At 36.4% G+C, this 20,727-nt stretch overlaps 1 protein-coding gene across 1 annotated transcript in view; it reads left to right on the forward strand.

The window, feature by feature from the left end:
- The window catches only part of HECTD2 (HECT domain E3 ubiquitin protein ligase 2), a 40,754-nt gene extending 22,057 nt beyond the window's left edge, over nt 1–18,697 (forward strand). The window contains exons 11-21 of the mRNA XM_080401612.1: nt 1,009–1,105; nt 1,996–2,103; nt 3,933–4,065; nt 8,315–8,403; nt 9,474–9,632; nt 10,097–10,171; nt 11,166–11,253; nt 11,507–11,613; nt 12,812–12,927; nt 13,567–13,710; nt 16,131–18,697. Coding sequence (XP_080257738.1) covers nt 1,009–1,105; nt 1,996–2,103; nt 3,933–4,065; nt 8,315–8,403; nt 9,474–9,632; nt 10,097–10,171; nt 11,166–11,253; nt 11,507–11,613; nt 12,812–12,927; nt 13,567–13,710; nt 16,131–16,251 — 1,237 coding nt within the window. The 3' untranslated portion in view covers nt 16,252–18,697. The remainder of the gene's footprint in view (nt 1–1,008; nt 1,106–1,995; nt 2,104–3,932; nt 4,066–8,314; nt 8,404–9,473; nt 9,633–10,096; nt 10,172–11,165; nt 11,254–11,506; nt 11,614–12,811; nt 12,928–13,566; nt 13,711–16,130) is intronic.
- Nucleotides 18,698–20,727: the final 2,030 nt, after the last annotated feature.

Raw genomic sequence — 20,727 nt, forward strand, 5'->3', positions numbered from 1 at the left:
ATTTCTGGAGTAGCTGAAGTGCAGACTATGGCTGTATAATTCTTAAAGTAAATATAATTCTTTTACTTTGTTACAACTATATGGTTAGAACTAAGAAGGCCAAGTAGGAGCATGTCCTGATTTACCTTCCATATGAAATATTTTGAAATACGTAATTCTTTGAACTAAGTCAACGCTCCTTAGTAAAATGTTTTGGATTAGGATTTCCAGCAGACTAAGTGAGAATATTTTTTCCTCATTTTCCTTCCTTTCCCAAAGACATTAGAATCTAGAGCTTCTCACAGGCAAGATTCAGGGTGCACATGCAGTCTGGATTGAAGATGCACACATAGAGTCTGAAGCTCTGGGTATTTCTGTGTGAACTTCTGCTGGGTGATAGGTGAACTAAATCAATAAAAAACTTAGCAAAATAACCAGTAATAAAAAAAAAAACTTTTACCTTGATTGTTGAAGTTTTTCCAAGTTATTATATTACTTGATTGCAGTGGAACATGGCTGTGATCTGATGTTAGAAATCAATACCTGTAACCCTGGGTTAAATCTGAAGGACTAGTGGGAAATCAGGTCCTTTGAAAATCAGTTATGTAGCAAATAAGTCAAACTAGAAATATTTTTACTGTGTACCTAAGAATGCTGCACTTAGATAGCTTTTTCCTGTATTTAATAAGAAGAAACTTAATGTTTTCTTTAACTCAGTATATCAATTAAAATTTAGTACTTAAAGCAGATGACTGATTTTAAGTCTACTGATAATGATAAAAAAGCTTTATTGAGGATAAGTATTATTACTAATTACAATTTTAGCAGTATTTGCAAATAACAGTTTGTTCTACTGAATTAAACATGTATGTGTAAAACAAAAACAACAGCAGCTACTTGCAAATTACTGTCGGTGGAGGAAAGGTAGTTACTAAATGATAATGCAACAATTCACAATTGTGTACTTAAAATGAAAATAATATGCTAGATGCTAAAAAGGAAATAATGTGTTGTCTTTTCTCTTGTTAGGTTTTCTTTCTGTCAATACCCATTTATTATTTCTATAGCGGCAAAAAAGCTTATTATTCAAAGGGACTCAGAACAACAGATGATAAGTATTGCACGGGTAAGTCATTTAGAGATAACTGTTTGTCCCTTATCCATCGATATTTTATAAGCTTTTGTTAGATTGATATTACATACAGCCTTTCATCACAACTCCTAGTATTTCAGATTACTCTGAAAAAGAACTTGAGCCATTTTACTATTACTAGTTTACAAATGTCCATGCTGGATTGTCTCAATATTTTTTATTTTAATGTGCTTAGTTTCAGGATGCTTATAAATACTGGTGTTTTGGAGAAATAATTTAATTTTTTTTTCTTTTTTGAGAAAGCAGCATAATGTGCTTGCTTGTTAAAATAACAATATAATTAAGGAAGAAAAATTCCATAAGAATTTTGGGTTGTTTCCTATTTTATTCTGCAAAGATATGTTGTCATGGAAGACCAGGATGCAACTGTACGTTCACAAGTGACAGAAGAGGTACTGCTTCTGGGCAGCCTATTCTGTTTTGGAAGGGGCATTGTCTGCTTCCTTCAGTGGTAATTCTCTTCAAGTGCTAAGTGATACTGGCTTCCTCGGTGCTCAGCATGGCAGCACCGCTACATATCCATTCCTGTCTTGCTGGATGTTTCTTGTGAATAGCTAAGTAAAGCACAACCCAATCTCCGGATTCTTGTACGTATGTTTTTAACTGTTTGGAGAGTTAAAAAAGTTGCTGCACAATTGCCACCTTCTTGTTAAATTTCCTGGTAAGTTAGTTCAAATATGGTGTAAATGCTATCTGCAGTAGAAAAATTGCTCTCCACCTCTCAGAAGATATTGAAGCAGCTATGATATTGGGGTAATGCCTTTAATGCAAGATACTAAGGACTTGGGAAATGTAAAAAGTGTGGCACTTTGCTTTTTAAATGAAGATACTGTATGTATGATGTTTATTTTTCACTCAAATAGCAAAGCCTTGTGGATAAAGTCTCTCGCAGGCAGAAACCTGACATGAATATGTTGTTCCTAAATGTGAAAGTGAGGAGGACGCATCTTGTTAGTGACTCACTTGATGAGGTAACAAGATATGTAATTAAATGGTGTGTTGCTGCAGAATAGCTATTGAAGTTAGATTTCAGTTTGATAAGTCATATTTAAATTTTTCTGAAATAAGACATTGGGAATAAAACTGTATAATACTAAATAAAAATAATTACATTTCTGTCACAATAACAGCGCTGCAAAGTAGATTGGGTTAGACATTCTGAACTTTATTTTCTGTCCTTATACTGCTCCATAGCTAAGCCCATAATATACACACATTTGCATGCCATATAGTATGTATTTGTATTTGCAATTTTTGTTTTAAGAATACAGTGCATAATTGTCATGTAGGACTTGGTTCCACGATAAGAACATGAATAGTAAGTGACTGATCACTAATGAGTTTGTTCTGTTCTAATTCTTGGAATATTTTTATTCTTTTCCTTTACCAACTTCTCTACGCTGCAATAATTATTTTAGGCTTTCTTTAAGTTCTTGTCTTGATTTTAACTAAATTGCTTGCATTCTTGAATGTAATTTTTCCTTTTTTAGAAATGAAACAGATGTGCCCGTTAAAGTGGGCAATTCTTCAGTGTCCACTGAACCATGCCAATTAACATTATTTAATGAAATCTAGTTCCCTACTCTTTCTCAACATTAAAACGAGCCTGATGGTATTGAAAAATAAGTCCAAGTGGTGAAAACAAAATTCTGATTACTCATGTTCAGAAAACATAAGTTTAAACTTTTTTTCCTAGATTAAAGCCTGTCTATTTTGGCCTTCTTTCCTGAGATGAAAGAAATAAGAGGGGTAATACTGCTTTCTGTCAGGCATTGTAGGGATCGTTTTACCACACTGAAATAACCAAGAGCGACTTCAAGTTCTGATAGCCAGAATATTCTCCTATTTATTTCTGATGTTTTCTTCTGCCCATCTTGGGGATGAGTGAGAATGTATAATAGTCTCCACATTCCCAAAAGTTTGGGGAATGGAGGGTGGGGAAAGATGTCTTATTTATATTTCAAATTGAAAAAATCAATTTGCAAAGGAAAATCAACTAATAAATAGTTTGTGTTAAATAATACAAATACCTATAGTTTTAAAATTTGTGCAACAGGAATTTACTTGAGCAGCTAACAACATAAAAATTACTTCAGCACATGCATCTTTCTGGTTGGGGAGCTTTCTCTGGAGATGGCCAGTAATTAATGATTTAAAGAATTGTATGGGGTTTTGAACTGAAAGATCACTGCTAATTGTGAAAGACGGTAGTCTAATTCTTTGCAGGTCTTTTGCATATCTGGATGAAATGCTGTCTCTTAAGATAAAGGAATGAAAACAGCTTGTTACCATTGTCTCAAAAACAGTTTTACAAAACAGCTGATACTTGCTGGCAGGTATCTTATGCTGAACAGAACAGTGTCCAAACACTGAACGTTTTAGCTACCTCCTTATTTCTAAATATCTCCAAAGGATGTCTAACTATTTTTTTAATCTATCATTTCTTCCTGGTAGCATGTCTTCTGTGCAGGTAAAAAATTATGTAGGTCCAAAATATTCCGGACAGACTCAGTTCATTGCATCTAGTAGCTTATTAAAAGTCTGTTTGCATACCAAGTAGCTTCTTTTCAAGTTTAGAGAGTGGCACCTTGTGCGAGGCAATTGATGATGTTATGTAGGCACGATCATCTTGTTTCTGTAATTCAATCATTGTTTTATTATAGTTTTGACCTATTAGTAAGAGATGATGCAAATTACTAGTTTAAACAAAGCAAGAGCAGTAGACAGATGTGTTCTCCATGGCTAGAGGTAGTGATATGTTAAATCTCCTTTTTCTTCCTTCCTTCCTGTTTTGCAATAGCTGGCAAGGAAGAGGGCAGATCTGAAAAAGAAGTTGAAAGTCACATTTGTAGGGGAAGCTGGTCTTGATATGGGTGGCCTGACAAAAGAATGGTTTCTTCTTCTGATTCGCCAGATTTTTCACCCAGATTATGGTGAGTCCTTATGTATGTTCTTAAGTGCAGTGTTAAAATGTATTCATTTTAAATTATTGAAACAGTGATGGATAAGAATTCTTCATTAATCCAATATTAGACTAGTTACTAATAGTTACAATAGTTACTAAAAACAAAAGCAGGCAAGTTAGACTTGTATATAGATGAGAAGTAGTTTTGGCATAGAGGAAGGCAGAAGGGAGTGGGAAGCACCTGAAAAGCTTTAAAGACCTTGGCTTTGGACAAGATGGTTCAAGCATTTTTGAAAAACTGAGATTTTGCTTCAGTGGTATAGCAAAATCAGACTGTGAACAAATCTCTGATCAATGGAAAGCTTTAGAATTAGAATTGGGATTCTGAGTTTTGTGCCTTTAGTCATGCTAAACCTTGTTTCAGAAACAGGAGACTCAATGTGTATGGTTTGTTAGTGTCCCTAGGCTAGTGAGTATATTGGATACAAAGCAGGGGGATTCAACACTAGCAGCAGACTTTCCTTGAAGAAGTTCTTCAGATATGTCAGTTTTGTTACAGTTTTTCAGTCTCTGTCCAGAGACAGGATCTTGATTTACCTCTGGGCAGATGGGAGAAGGCCATCAACTTTTTTATGGAGTAGGAGAAGGATAATTTAAATAAAATTATAATTATATTAAATAATAAAAATATAAATCTGTTATAACTCAAATGGAGTCAGGCCTTTGAAAGGGTTATTTCTATTCCTCTTCTGAGTAGAAAACTCATAACAGTTTTCTATGAGTGCTAGTCCTAATAACAAGCTACGAATAAGCAAAAGCTATGCAAGCCATTGAAACACAGACATTTATCTGCCCTTGGAAGTTTTCTGTAATTCACCGAAATATATGTGTGAATGTGTATATTTGAATTGAAGAATAAATTTCTTCCATTTAGCATAATATATCGTTTGTTTGCAATTGAAATACGATATTCCTGTTGCGAAACAGGCAGAGACATATATAGCAGCCTCTGAAGTAGATGGTTGTTGTGGCTTAACCCCACCTGGCAACTAAGCACCATGCAGCAGCTTGCTCACTCCCCCCCAGTGGGATGGGGGAGAGAGTTGGAAGAGTAAAAGTGAGAAAACTCACATGGGTTGAGATACAGACAGTGTAACTAGTAACGCAAAAGCCGTGCACACAAGCAAAGCAAAACAAGGAATTCATTCACCACATCCCACCGGCAGGCGGGTTTTCAGCCATCCCCAGGAGGGCCGGGCTCCATCACATGCAACGGTGACTCGGGAAGACAAACGCCATCACTCCGAATGTCCCACTCCTCCCTTCTTCTTCCCCCTAGTTTATATGCTGAGCATGGCACCATATGGCACAGAATATCCCTTTGGTCAGCTGGGGGCAGCTGTCCCAGCTGTGTCCCCTCCCGACTTCTCGTGCACCCCCAGCCCCTCACTGGAGGGGTGGGTGAGGAGCAGAAAGGGCCTTGGCTCGGTGTGAGCGCTGCTCAGCAGTGACGAAAACATCCCTGTGTTACCAACAGTGTTTTCAGCACAAATCCAAAATGTAGCCCCATACTAGCTACTATGAAGAAAATTAACTCATCCCAGCCAAACCCAGCACAAAGGTTTAGCAAATATTTGGATAGACATAAGGCCAAATGTGTTTGTCACCTGCCATCCTTGCCTCTTTCTCCTCATGCTGCATTTTCTGTTTTTACACTGCCCTCAGCTGTCTTCATATTGCTAGTTTAGGGGATGCTGTTACCGTGCTCAGTTCTGGCAAAGTGCTGGCTGCGGCCTCCCATGTATCGATGGTTTCCACTTGCCATGATAGCTGCACTCATGTTGCCTGCAAGTTCTAGCACTATTTCTGTGATTGGTATAGCTAGAAGTTAGTTCTTACCTGAATCTTTGTCATCATGTATTCTTTTTGGTGTATCTGTGTGGCCAGTATTCTTAAAGTGGTCTGAGATGCTCTCAGGAGAGGAGTCAGGGGCAGAGACAGTATAAGCAGTTGTGAGACTGAATGAAATAGCCTGCCTCTGCTGTTACCAGGACCTGCGAGCCCATAATGATATCTGCAGGCCCAAGGAGAAAAAAAAAAAAAAAAAAGAGGAAGATTTTTGGAGTTAACAGGAGATTGGAAGATAAGAATGAGCATTCATAAACAGGCAGTTCAGTCTACTTGTTTTATATTGCTGTAGATGGATCTGGGTGGTTTCTTTTTCCCTACTCTAATTTATCAAATGAGTCAGCTTTCCTCAGCTGTGCATGGATACATTACTGATGTTATAATAGGTTAAAGTGTTCCCAGGCTGGCTTTTAAATTGGAAAGACAGATTTCCAGGGACTTCAGCACCTACAAGTCATTGGTAGAATGCAAGAGCTTGTCTGTCTTTGCTGGGGGTGTTCATGTCTCTTAAATATGCATGATCCGCTGATGATTATAGGATTCCTTCTAAAGGTCCAGAGTTTTAAGTCATAAATATGTCCTCAAATCTGCTGAGATCATTAATTGTCTATAGCCCTTTTTCTAGTAAAAAGGGGTCTGCGTGGAGAGATGACATTGGTGATAACCTTAATAGGAAACAATTTATCATGGAGAAAGTGTTCTGTAGGTTTGACAGTTCTGTTAGTAAAAATGTGTTGTCAGCAGAGCTTGGTAGCTGATGAGTTTGGAAATATTAGAGAGAAATATATTTTTTTTTCGCAAGCTCTGGCAGGCTTCCTTGCTTTAAAGTGTAAATTCTTCCCTTGATATGACTATCAGTCAAGTGTGGGAGGAGTTCAGAAATGCTCTTGTCCCTTGGAAAGGGACTGTATGCTCTTGTTGTCTTTAAAGCTGCAAATAATGTATATCAGAAGCTTCACAGGAAAACATCACTGTTGTTACCCTTTCCAGGTTAGCTGATCCTGCAGATTTAACCCATGAAATTAAGGAACACTCAACTCGCTCAGTTTCTGCCTTCCAATCTGCGTTACTATGTTTTCTTCATCTTGGTGTGGACAATTAGTAAATGGGATTTGAGACTTACTTTGTTCCAGCATCACTGCCACGTTTCAGTATGTGAACCTTGCTCAGCCTTGCATGCAACTGTTCTGTTGCTTCTGGTAAAGGCACTGTCTAAACCTTTTGTGATGAGGACCTTTTTGAGCTGAAGTTGAAAAGCTTTTTCAGGAGAGTAGGGGAGTATAAATACAAAGGCAGAGTTTTACGTATAAATTTATACGAGTAGTAGATGTCCCTGAGACATCAGTTGGATTTTAGTTCTTTTTTTAACCCAAAGGAGTTTGATTTTTTCATTTAAATTTTTTTTTTCCCAAACTTCATCTTCAAACACAGATGCGGTGAGCTACTGCATACAAGATGTCCTTTAAAACTATTCAGTGCTTTGGTTTGTACACTGAGTATGGAAGCAATAATAAATTGTCAGCCCATTCAATCCCAACAGATTAAAACCAGTCCTCACGTTTTATCCAATTTACTTTGCATTGCTGAAGAATTTCACTGTTAGTGCACACTTAACTAGAGTGTGTCTTGTTTCTCTGAGCAATACTTTCTAGGCATCTTAAGGCTGTTATGTGGTTTCATTATGTAGGTTTTTGCTTTCTATCACTCTTTAAAACAGAATGATCCATATCTGATGCAAATAGCAGTCAAACTAGTCTATAGTACTGATTTCAGTAGGATCTAAGCTTGTCGTTGAGACCAGTAAGTGGCTTTTTTAGGGTATGTGTGGTTTGGTTTTTTTTTAATTTTTTGACAGAAAATGTGAAACATACCACTTTGCTGCTAGTGCATGTATAAAATAAACCTTTTACAGCTCTCTGTTCTAAGAAGGAAAGCTTCATGAGTTTTTGTATTGTGGAATTTGTGCCAGCATTTTTAAAGACTGTCGTCTGCTGCTGACCCAGGAGGGGGGAAGAAAGGGGGTTACAGCCGTTTTGTTTCGGGCTGTACAGATGATGAAGTACAGCGAAGAAGCAGATGGCACAGAGACAGTGCGGAATATCCACGACTGGAGGCACTGAGGAACATGTCGTGCCAGCACCCAACGGGGCTGGTGGGCCTGGGCCTGCTTCGGGCTTGGCACTGCCCTTGGTGGTGTTACTGGAGCACCTGCAGGCGCCTCGGTGGGTGGGAAGACGGGGCTGGGGACAAGCACGGAGGTACAGGTGTTCCTGGCAGCGCTCGTAAGGGTGCCCGTGTGAGACCAGAGGGTTTGTGTGACCCTTTCCTGAAGCTCAGGCTATGTAACGGCCGCCGTTCTTGTTCTGCAGGCATGTTCACCTACCACAAGGACTCGCACTGCCATTGGTTCAGCAGCTTTAAGTGCGATAACTATTCTGAATTCCGATTGGTTGGAGCCGTATCCTTTTATGTCCACTAGAGGGTGCTAAAGCGACAGCCGGCCGGGGAGGTGGTGCGGGGTGAAAGGCGCTGGTTAAAGCTCCTTCAGATGTGGTATGTACAAGTATGTTGCTCTTAAAATGTATTAAAAGAACGTCATTCAAGCAAGTGAACTAAAACCAGGAAGAAAACGGGGGTATGTGGCACATTTTACAGTCAGAAAATACTAGAATTAAGATTAAACGTGCAACTTTTTGGTGTGTAAACTGTATTTTTTTTACATACTTACGTCTCCAAGTTTAATTCAATAAGTATAAATGAGGCTGTATGCATTAATATTTCAAGTCCCCATTGATCATTGTGTAGCTTCTTTTTAACTGAATGGAAGCCACATGCTGCTTTGAGTGTGAGTTTATTTCCTAGGTTTTCTGTTGCGCTCATTTACGAAGTCCTCAGTGAAATGATTCATGATAATAAACACTTAGAACTCCACTGAGATGATGTCTCCATTTTACTGATTGCAGTTGGACCATATGATTGTTGTAGGTCTCTTCCTACTGAACTATTCTATTCTAATGAAAAGCTGAATCATGAGCTAGTTTCCTCTAATTTTTTGGTATGATTTCAAATTTGTTTCACAAGACACGCTTAATTGTGTTAGCTGATGAGTGACAGTGCAGGTTTATCTTTATGCTTTTAGATTTATTTAAAAGAAAAATTGCTATACTGAGCTCTCTCTAGAATTTTTGAATTAAAAATACATTCTACAGTTCTTCTTAAAAACATATTTCTTAAAAATACTTCGGAATAATTTATTCTATAAATGCTTATATAGAATATTCTGATGAAGATTCTCAAGTGTTCTGTTAATGTGCATCATTTGACAGTTTTAACTGCTACTTAATTGTAATAAAAAAACTGCATTTAAAACTATCAGTCTAAAAAATATAAATATTTCCATTCCTTCTGTGTATTTAGCATGTATTGGAGTATGCTGAGTAAAATCTTAAAATATTTATTCCAAGTAACTTAAAATATTAACTGTAATATGGATGTGTGGGGATTGCCCTTAACGTTTGATATGTATAGCTTATGGGACTTGCTGTATATAATAGCATCACCTTGGATATTCGTTTCCCACCTTGCTGTTACAAGAAATTATTGAGTCCTCCCATTGTTCCCTGTGATCATAATGCACTTGTAGGAATCTGTGATGTCACATTGGATGACCTGTTTCAGATTATGCCCGTAAGTATTATGGGGTTTAAGAAGCTAAGTTACTGATTTAAAACCTGTTTTATTTGTGTTTAATGCTTGCATTATAAACTGTTTGAAAACAGCCTTTTGTGTGTGAACAGGCTGATCGTGTCCTTTTGTTGAAAACAGAAATTTTCCATGTTTTCTAGCATGGCAGAATTTTTATTGATCCACTTGACATTAGAATATGAAAATCTGATATGAGCATTCTAGACACATTTTCCATAGTAAAAAGAAAAATGTAACAGTTTATACTGAAACAAAAATAAATATATATATATACACACACAGAGATGTGTATTAATTAAGCAGTGAGTTTCTCTTTGTGTATGCATTTTGAATATACAGCTTTTTTCCAAGATATTTTCTGTATTAAGTAATGATTCTGGCACATCCTTGCAAAGTACATCGCTTACTTTTGTAGATTTACTGAAGAGTTTTTACTTGTATTGTAGGAACTGGCCCATGGACTAAGTGAACTTCTATCCTATGAAGGCAATGTTGAAGAGGATTTTTACTCGACCTTTCAGGTCATTAAATACATAGTTATGACTGATTCTCAAACTTGTTCATAATTTTTACCACTTTTTTCTGTGGAGTGGCCTGCTACTGTGTTATTGCTGGTTGTCTGGAATATAACTGCATGGGCATTGAAGCTTGCTTCAAGTCTGGTCCTGGGGCCTCAGGGCATAGAGGCTGGTTCCCTTACTGGGCTTGAAGCTGTTGTCCCCTGGCAGCGTAGGTGGATCTGAGAACCAACTGCCAGGGCTGCATGGCCAGCTGCTGGTGCATTTCCAGCTCTTTGCCTGTTCTGACACCATCACCATGCAGTCAGCAACCCAGTTTGCAGAATTCATCTGGCTGCAAAACAATCCCTCTTCTGTCTAACCCAGATGCTAGTCAAAGCTTGGTGTGGTTATTTTGTATGCTTGTTCCAGGAAATCTCACTTGAACAATAGCTTATTCAGTTTCCAATAGTTTTGCCTGACCTGTATGTCTAACTCCTATTCCAGTCAAGAAACCTTTTTCATTTATTCATTCTTTCAGAGCACATATTAGTTAGTAAGATTTCATGCTGGCTTATGGATGTGTATTGCACTAGTATTGACTTTTTTTTCCCCCCTCAGCTTTGAATTACTTTATTGTCAGACCATATAAGAATTTTTGTAAAGCAGGTACTTTTGAGTTCGTAGGTGAGCTACAGTAGAACAAATAACTTTTTAATTGTATTTGATGTTCCTAAATTGTTCTTTTGTATGAAAAACTGTGACTCCGGAGCCTGCAGGTCAGTTTGATATGCCACTGTGTAACAGGATCATTCGTTCTACTTTGAATACCAATTTCTTGAGTAATTTGTTGAAAACTGTAATATTTAACTTACTTAAACCCCACAACCCTCAGAATTACAGCATATGCTAAAGAGGCGGACAGGGGAAATACGTGAAATAGTAAATATAAGCTTTGTAATTTGTGCGTATGTGAATGTATTTTCCAGTACTGACCTTGACCCCTCTTTTTCTCCAGGTTTTTCAGGAAGAATTCGGTGTTATAAAATCTTATAACTTAAAGTCAAATGGAGATAAAATTCCAGTCACAAATCAGAATAGGAAAGGTACTTCAATACATATTAATGACATATTTAGCAGATTTCAGTTTGTCCTTTTTTTCATTCTTATAAGCCTAGGTATTCCTTAAGAAATTGTGAAAATGAAATTACTGTAGTCTGTTCTGGTATACCTACCGATTTAATACTATCTAAAATTAAATGCATTAATTTTTCTTTATTTAGTATAATTTGAAAGAACACAAGAAATGATTATTTTAAATTATTTGATACATCAAAATACAATGTTTTTCTTTTTTAGAATATGTGCAGCTCTATGTTGATTTTCTTATCAACAAATCAATCTACAAACAATTTGCAGCTTTCTATTATGGATTTCATAGTGTCTGTGCTTCATATGCGTTACTGGTAAGAATAAAATGAAATACAAACATCTGTTTCAAATATGTGACTGACTTATCAAAATTAAACAAATTACACTGGCTGAATTTAGAATTTGTGAAGAATGTTGATTAATCAATGTAGCTGATTAAGCAACGTAAGCAGAAGAAATTAAGCAGGCAATCAGCTGTTCCCTGTACTGTTCCACTGAAAACAGATAAATAAAGCTCTACAAGTTAGGTTTATCAGCATGCGTTCACTGACACTTCATGGGCTCTCAAGTGAATGTTTACAAGGATTCTGTTATTCCCTACAGTTATGAGCAGCAGAACAACTATGTCTGTGTGCTCTTGAGTGACTCCTCTGAAAACTCCTATTACTTTTTGCAGGAAGAACACTCAGTGAGGTTGAGATTAAACATTCTTCCGTGTGCAGTCCTGTTTGGCTGTTGGAATGCCTTTTGTAATTTTGTAATTTACAACATCCCTTGTGCAGTAAGAAGAGAAAGAAAGAGGCAATTACAATTTGCATGAGATTTTATTCATCCTGTGAAATTAGCCCACTATGACACACTTGCAGCAAACTGAGATGTGGCTTAACTGCAGGGAAGGTTCTGGAAGGAGAATGAAAATCCATTGAAATGCCCTGACGTACTTTCATGCAATTTAACATGATGTAGTAAATGAATAAGTAGATTCTGCAGGCGTCAGTTGAGCAGTTGTTGGACGTGGTTTATTGTTATGTGTATTTGCTTTGCACAGCAGTGTGTATAACTTAAGAGTCAAGTTCTGTCAGCTACTACTGCTCAGCAACCTACATTGGCACTTTTCAGTGTAAATGAAATGGAAGTTGTAACCAGCATTGAGATCAAGACGCTCACTCTGATTTCCATATGTACGAACTTAATTTTCTCCCTGATCCATTTGTAATCTAATCAGATGACAAGCAAGTCAGTGTAATAAATGTAAGAATGAAAAAGAAGTGAGGAACAAAAGAAATATGCTAACATATGATGTTACCCAGTAACTTGCTTTTTGTTTTATACGATTGTCAGAGATTCTTCAAAGTACTGAGGAATTTGTTTTTCTATAAAACATATGTATCTAAGCTACAGATTTATATGGAATGAAATTCTGTAATGCCAAAAGGAAAATTAAATCTGGATCTAGTAGCATCATTTCTCATCTTTTAAAAAATTAAGTATTTTATTCTTAATTTCTGGCAGCTACTTCGCCCAGAAGAGGTTGAAATTCTTGTCTGTGGCAGTCCTGAACTGGATATGCCTGCTTTACAGCGAAGTACCCAGTATGAGGGCTACCAAAAAACTGATCTGACTATACGGTAGGCTTAATTTTTTTCATTTCGATTACTGAGTTTTAAAAGATCGTAGAATGGTAGACTGTTGGCAATAATGTCTTCCAGGATAATCTGAGGATGACTGAAGTTATAAAAACCTGTTTCCAAATAAGATAAAGACACTATTAAATTACCTGCAAGTAGGAAGAGTTAGATCCTTAATGGTATAGCATGTTGCTGAATACTTTTAAAATGTTATGATCAGTTTGAAATGGAGGTAGTTTAAAAAGAATAGCTTCAGACCCTGCATAGTGAAATTTGCATCTTTATCTTTATTATCCATTCTTCTAAAAATGCTTTTTCTCTTCCAGTTCTATTTGATACTAAGGACATTGACATTTAAATGGGCGAGTAGAAGGCATTTATATTTTTATAGAGAAGTGGGTTTGGGCATCATTTGACAAGACATCAATCCAAAACTTGTGACATTGTACTTGTCAAGTCCATAGGAATGTATTTAACCCTGCGTATTAGGGCACTATTGGTGTCCTATATGTTACATTAATTAAATTCTCAGTAAGTGACATTCTTCATGCAGTGCTTGCAGTTGTCTTATGATCCTCATACTGTTTTGTCATGAAACTGTGTCTTTCACCTTTTCTTGTCCCTTTGTCCTGAATACAGATACTTTTGGGATGTAGTACTTGGATTTTCTCTTGACCTTCAAAAGAAGCTGCTACATTTTGCTACAGGAAGTGATAGAGTGCCTGTGGGAGGAATGGCCGATTTGAATTTCAAGATTTCTAAGAGTGAAACATCCACTAATTGGTAAGTAGGGTTTTATTAAATTTTGTTGTTAAATTATTTCCTGAGAGCTTTTATCACTCTTGAATGTCTTTTTTAGTAGATCAGACTAATGTATAAGGAAGAAACTGCATGGGCTCCTTTAGTTTGTCTTCAAAATATTATGCCCATTTATTGATTGCATAAATTTTGCAGATGACAATCTAATACAAAATTGATTGCTCAGTCGGTGTTTACATTTGAGGCCAGGAATTCTTTATTTATAGAGATTCCTTACATGTTTTCAATTAAAATAATTCCTTTAATTGTTCTTAACATGACAGCTGAGCTAGTGAAAATATACTGTGAATCACCATGATTTTCTCTGAATTCATTGAGTGTCTGTCATTTTGTATAGCAGCCCCTGCAGCTGCAGAAAATGCTTGCATTCTTTCTTGATGGTCTAAGTAAGAATTTTAACATGAATGGCTGAGAAGATGTAGCATTCCTTTAGGGTCTCTGGTGAGTAAGTGTACAGCTGGTACAGAGGCTGCTCAGAAGGAACAGGAACAGTGCAGCCTTATAATTTCATTGTAAAAGTTAAATTGTTCACGCCAAGTTCTTATGTTTCTGGTAGTGTTTTATTTTGTATTGAACTGATTTGAGAAATTCCACATACTTTCCAGCTAGTATTTTCCTTCTCAAGATTGGAGAAAGTCAGTTTAAATAATTTGGAAAGCTCTATAGAAAAGCCTACTGTTCTGAAGCTCACTGCTGAGCAGTAATTGCTGCTAAGCAGTAATTACTGGCTTTACCGACACTTCTCAAACGTTTAGAATAATCAAAATATTTAAATGGAACTATGTTTTTCAAGTTTAAATTTTGTTGAGTTTCTGTGGAGAGCTGAATTAAATGCATAAACAAAATAAATTTTGGTTTTGTTTTTAAATTTGGTGTATGTTATTACTGTGGTATTTCTAATGTTTTATTCAATGAGCTAATAACTGGTTCCAGTAACATGTTAAAGCAACATGAGGATCTGATGGAAAATGAAGAAAAATCAATCAGTGTTGAATCTCTGTTTAAGTTCATTCTCATGTAAATTGTTCTTAAAAATAGAAAAAATGTTTTGAAATAGTGTGCATTTTAAAATTATGTAGGTTTATGTTTTGCAACATGATTTCAGTGAGACTGCCTGCACAGAGACAAATGTAGACGTTGGCATTGTATTGCTCACACAATAGGATCAAAGCACATAATAGCAATTGGAATTGCCAAATTAATATCCAGTTTCCCAGCTTTCCAGATGCTGAAGCACATGACTCCAGTCTGATTAACGGATCTTTACTTGCTTATTTAAAAGGTGGAGAGGGGGAAGCAGCTTGGGTTTCCAGATCTGGGGAGATATCACCCCCTTTCAAGAACATTTGATAATGACTAAAGGCCAAGCTGCTGCCATTCGGAAGACTAAGGGCTTCGATGAAAACAGAACTAGAGAGCTTTTGAGTCACATACTGAAGTTTAACTTTAAAGTGTCCAAGTTGTAAAAATTTTTCAGTGTGTTGGGTTTAGTTCCAAACGTCAGGTTGAGCTTCAGCTCACTCTTTCTCCTCTCTCCCCCCAAGTAATCAGCTGTGGGACAAGTCTATATCAGTGCTGTCCTGCATGTCACTTCAGAATGTTAAGGGGAGGAAAATCCAATGGCTGCTTAACGCCTGTGGCTATGAGGCAGGATGTTAGTGGCATTGCATACTGATGCTAAAACACATGCTTCTGCTCCTGAAGGACAGTCCTCATCAAACAAATCCGTTCCAGTGAGGAGCAGAGTTTTCAGTGTTTCAGTCAGGCAATCCTAAGAGGTGTCTGCAGTATGTATTTATACTCAGCAGTCAGAAGAAACTTGCAACTGGAAGTGTTGGAATGGCTAAGACCAGAAGTTGTGAACTGTTGTTTTTCCAGGGCTTCCATCAGCTCCTCTGTGCTGTGCACAGAGGCTTATGTCTGTGAGGATGTATTTTACCAGGCTGAACGTTGGCTTCTGTATCCTTATGGTAACTGTGCCTCATCTAGGTGTCACTGTAGTCAATATAGGACCCTTCATTCTTCATGTTGTGGATTCTGATTATAACCAGATTTTGTGTTTAGAGAAAAACTGACTTTTGAAGGCATGTGGTACCCATAGTTTCCAAGATCTGGAAGGAGATGTTTCTCACTTACAAGAAAAGAATGGTGGGGAGGGGGTTGCAGGCAAAAAAATTCACCTGGGGTGCATATGACCGACAGTGTTCAACAGAACTTGAACCACCAACACCAGGATAAATGTTCCTTTTACAGAGTTTCTTATTTAAGTAATGTTTAACTGAAAATGTGTAGGCAGTTGGCAGTATTCTGCTTCTATTGTAGTATTAGTAGTAGTAGTATTATTATTAAATGTGTTGTGTTGAGGTTTTCTTTCATTATTTCAGGTTACCTGTGGCCCATACCTGCTTCAACCAGCTTTGTCTCCCTCCTTACAAGAACAAGAAGGAACTGAAGCAAAAGTTGATCATTGGAATTTCAAATGCAGAGGGGTTTGGTCTAGAATAAAATGAAATACTTCAAGAACAGCTTTTTTATGTAGCATTCACTCTCTTCTGATTGTGCCTTTAAGCTTTTTGTTGTTATGTTTCTTGATACTGTGCCAGTCTTACCCAACTTAGAGATTTCTTTTTTTTATTAAATATGAAGTGTACGGTTTTTCCTGAATGGCAATACATTTACTGCTTGCTTTGTCACAGAAAGTAGCTTTCTTTGTACAAAAACCTAGTCTATTTGATAAATGAAACCCGACTAAAGACAATTTCTAAGTTACAGTTTGATTCTGTTTTTTCTTAATAGCACTTTATCATTCATCATAATTCCTTTACATCACAGGTACCCCACTGGGAGATAATATACAGAATATTTCTTTAATAGCTAATCCCAGTGGTAGAATGTTTTCAACTAACATGAATAATAGGGGGAGAAAACCAAACATACAGCATGTAGCCATATTTTCACAAAGGCAAATAGGAATTTTAGTCTTTATAAAATGTATGCAGTTTTAATATTCTGGTTTTCCTTTTCAGTGAAACAGGCTGTCTAAGAAGCATGTAAATAACTGCCTGTGAACAAATAGGGTTTTGATAGCGCCATTTACTGCTAAAAATTTATTTTTTATGAAGAGGTTTTAGACGTTCTATATTCAGCTTTTACACTTGACTGTACAAGAGTGTTAAAAGGTACTTTTTTCAGCTTAAGGGGATTCAAGTTCAAACTACAGGTGTTAAGCAACTTGTATGTTCATTCATTGACAGAAAACTAACCAGATCTGCTGTAGCGTTATAGTAAACAAAGCTAAGTATTAAATTCCACATACAGTGAAATATTTCAGAAAAATAATGAAATCCACAACACACAGAAAACTGATACAGGGTATCATGCTATCATTTTTGTCAGCAACTTTGTTGGAAGTCTTAAGTTGTGACAGAATTGAATACGGTAACATTTCAGAAGGATGTTGAAGCTTTCATGAACTTGAAGACCAGCATTTAAAGACAATGTTTTGTGGTTTTTTACTGCACAAACTACATGAAAAGAATTCTTGCTATGCGTGCTCTGAGTTAGTAAATTAGGAGCTGGGAAAGAAACTGCTTCTAGAATGTAGATGTAATTATAAGTCTGGGTTTTATTCATTAAATGGAAAGAATTTATCAGCATGCAGTATAGTATTTTTTTAATATGAATAGCTACTGTGTGTTCTATAGATTTTTTTCTTTCAGCTGAATGAGGCCCAGATGTTTCAAGACACTTTGGCATCTAATTTGTCAGCTTTGCCCATTGACTTCTGCTGGGGCATGGATGCTTAAATATCTTGTGGTGTCTGTACTCAATTATTTGCAATAAGAGTGAAATGTTATGTTATTCTTGTTTTCCCTCTCTGTATTATTTACATACAACTAAGAGATTTATACAAGATGAACAAATTAGTCTGCCTAATCCATGGTTTCAAAGCTGTTGCAGATTTTCTTCAATAGCTAAGTGTAATTTCTGTTTTATTCTGCTTTCTAGAGAAGGTATTGATAACATTAATGTTTTATTAAAGCAGAGATAAAGAGTAGGATATTTTAAAATATTTGGCACTGTATTCATTGTGGTCTCCTTGAAATGTGTAATACAATTTCCAGTGAGTTCAGCCTGGAACAAAACTAGGTTAGCACAGAAAGTGTTAAAAGCAACACTTCAAATGTGCATTTTACATTGTCTCTCCTAAATGGAGATTTAAAAATAAATTTTAATTTACAGGATTTCAAATGTTAAGAAAGAAATTAAACTTCCACCATTGCACTGAATGAACTAGATAGCTTCAAGCAATGTTAAATTTCTAACAGCTGAATGTGGATATAGATAAATCTAGAGAGAAATGCCTCCCCCCTTTCCCCTCTCTGTAGAATGGGATCCATGGAAGGTTGGCTTATGAGTGAATACTATACAGTTTATGTGAAAACACGGCAGATTAGCCAAGATATTTTTTTATGGCTTAAGCCCACTTTTAATAACTATTTATCTATTATTGTTAAAATAAAAGCTTTATCTTCTTATTTTCAATGAATTGCACTTTGCCTTGGGTTTAGTTTTATTTATTGAAGCTTTTTCGATTTATTGTGTAATATTACCTCAGAATTCTAAAAAGGCTATTGTATTTGCATCAGTTTTTAAATAAGATTGTCATTCAATGACATTTTATATATTTCCTGATGTTGATAAATTCAACAGTAAATTTTGTATTTGTTAAATGAAAGCATTGCACTGTATTTATGAAATAAGCCTTTGATCATTTTAAAACTTTCCTTTGATGATGTTTTATTGTTCTTTTGTCTTGCCCTGTAATCCAGCAAATTTTTTTTATCTCATCATTGTTTTGTACCGTACAGAAGAAATCTGGTTTGTAAAAACTTGTTCATTACTAAGTATCTATTTTTATGTATTAAAATTGTGCAGTCATTAAATCAAATACTTCAGTTTCTGGCTTCATTTAATTTCACATTTCCAAAACTGATCATAATGGGTTTAGAAGTATGATCAACCTATCTGCTTTTGTCTTATTTTTCTTCTGAAAAGTTTTTTTTACAATAACAGTTTTGCTAAAACATGACATGGTTTACCGAAAAAGGAACTGAGTTTCAACTACCAAACATAGAGCCAGAAGTATATTCCATGTTTATAGTCAGTTACAGGTGTTCCAGTGGATGACAGCATGTAATGATGCTGTAAACTAGCATGGATCCTCAACTTAATTTTCCCTATTTTTTTTTTTTTTTTTATTTCTTCAGTTGCAAGATTACTTTGAGGTACAAGGAGAGAAAAAGCCAAGCTACTGAATGTTTTATCTTTTCCTGACTAATTGTAACATTAAAATGGGGAGGGGCAGGCAGCAAGGACATCCTGCTTTCTTACGGACACAGGTCCTGATCACAGGACCAATACCTGACCAGCTTCAAACTTGCTGCTTCCCTCCTTTGTACCGCTCAGGCTGCCCACAGATGGCAGCAAAGATGAGGATTGAAACCACTTAATTAGATGCCATACCTTCCGCTAAGTTGCAGTAGATATTCTAAGTACGAATAATGAGGAAAAAAGTTACATCTTAAAAATGTATACCACAAATAACTTCAGATTTGCAAAATCAGCGAATATAAATTGGCTTCTAGCAAAGGGACATGGAGGAGGGAGAAGCAGCTGCTTCTGTCTAGCTTTGGGTTTTGAAAATGTCTTCTCTTTCCAGGAAGAATTCTCTAATGTGTTCTGGGATCAATGAGAGACTCTGCCAAAGCCTCAAAGAGAGAAGATTGATTGTTACTGATATCTGAACAGTCAATAGCCTCAAGACTGATATTAGAGGTTAGAAAACCTAGCTCACCTTGTCCTGTTCCAGCTAGGGATCCGATGGCTGGTGCTGGGGCTTAAAATTGAAATGCAGTATTTCCTTTGGGGTTTTTTGGCCAGAAATGGTGAGGTTCCTTCCCTGTAGTTTTAGTTGGTCATGGTACTGGTTGACTTGCTCCAAAAGCAAATGCTATATCTATTGTTATTTTTCATAGCTGTGGTATTTAATATCCTTCCCTGGAAAAAAATTGGAATATTTTTTTCCTCTGTTTTGTAAAAAAGCCTCTGTTTTAATGTCCTGACTGGTAGACTGTAAGAGAAAGTGGTTTTCCTTCTAGAGCACCTAGTTCTCATCAAAGAAGATTCTTTTCTTATTTTGGTCAAGTAGTTTTCCGTTCTATTTGGATTATTATTTTTTTTTTCTTCAGGATCTGTACTGTTGTATGTGGTGTTGAAGTTTCTTGCACTTTCAAAGATTCATAGTGTCTAGGAAAATAGTAACGGGATGGCTTGGACTGCCACAGCTGTTTCACTTGTGTTAGAAAGGTTCTAATTCATAGTCAGGTGGGGTTTGTTATTAAATTATTGAGCAAAAATGGGCCCCTGGAGATCTGCACCTTTCAAATCGTTAATGAAATTCTTATTAAAGTCTTTAAACTTCAATGGCTTTATGTAAAATGTAACAGGGGGACAGGTATGGCAAGGGTGGTTATAGTTTGATACAGCGTTTGTAACTGTAGAATGGGTATTTGATTCAAAAATAACTTGTTCTACAAATTACATTTAGGAAAGAACTCTGAGGTCAAGAAGACGGAGAGCTTTTTGTCTTCAGGATCTGGTAGAGTAGTTGCTCATTAAATGCTGGAAGGGTGAGAGAAGTTCATGTAAGATGGGCAGCACCTAATGTAAGTTCAGTTCTGGACTCTTTTGCAGTACTAATGATAAATAAAACCTATATGTGTAAGAATAGGATATATATGTTAATGGCTTTGTTGCATGATTCAGGAGCATGTTCTACCACAGCAAGGCTTCATTTACTGTTTTTATTTTTGATGTCTGTTTTTATGATTTGATATTTTGGTGAGTGATGAATAGACTTCTACTTTTTGATGCAGTATTTTCTTCCCATGAGAGTTGTCCTAGATTATGTAGATGTAT

Source organism: Falco punctatus, assembly GCF_963210335.1.
Source record: "Falco punctatus genome assembly, chromosome: 9".
NCBI classification, from domain to species: domain Eukaryota; kingdom Metazoa; phylum Chordata; class Aves; order Falconiformes; family Falconidae; genus Falco; species Falco punctatus.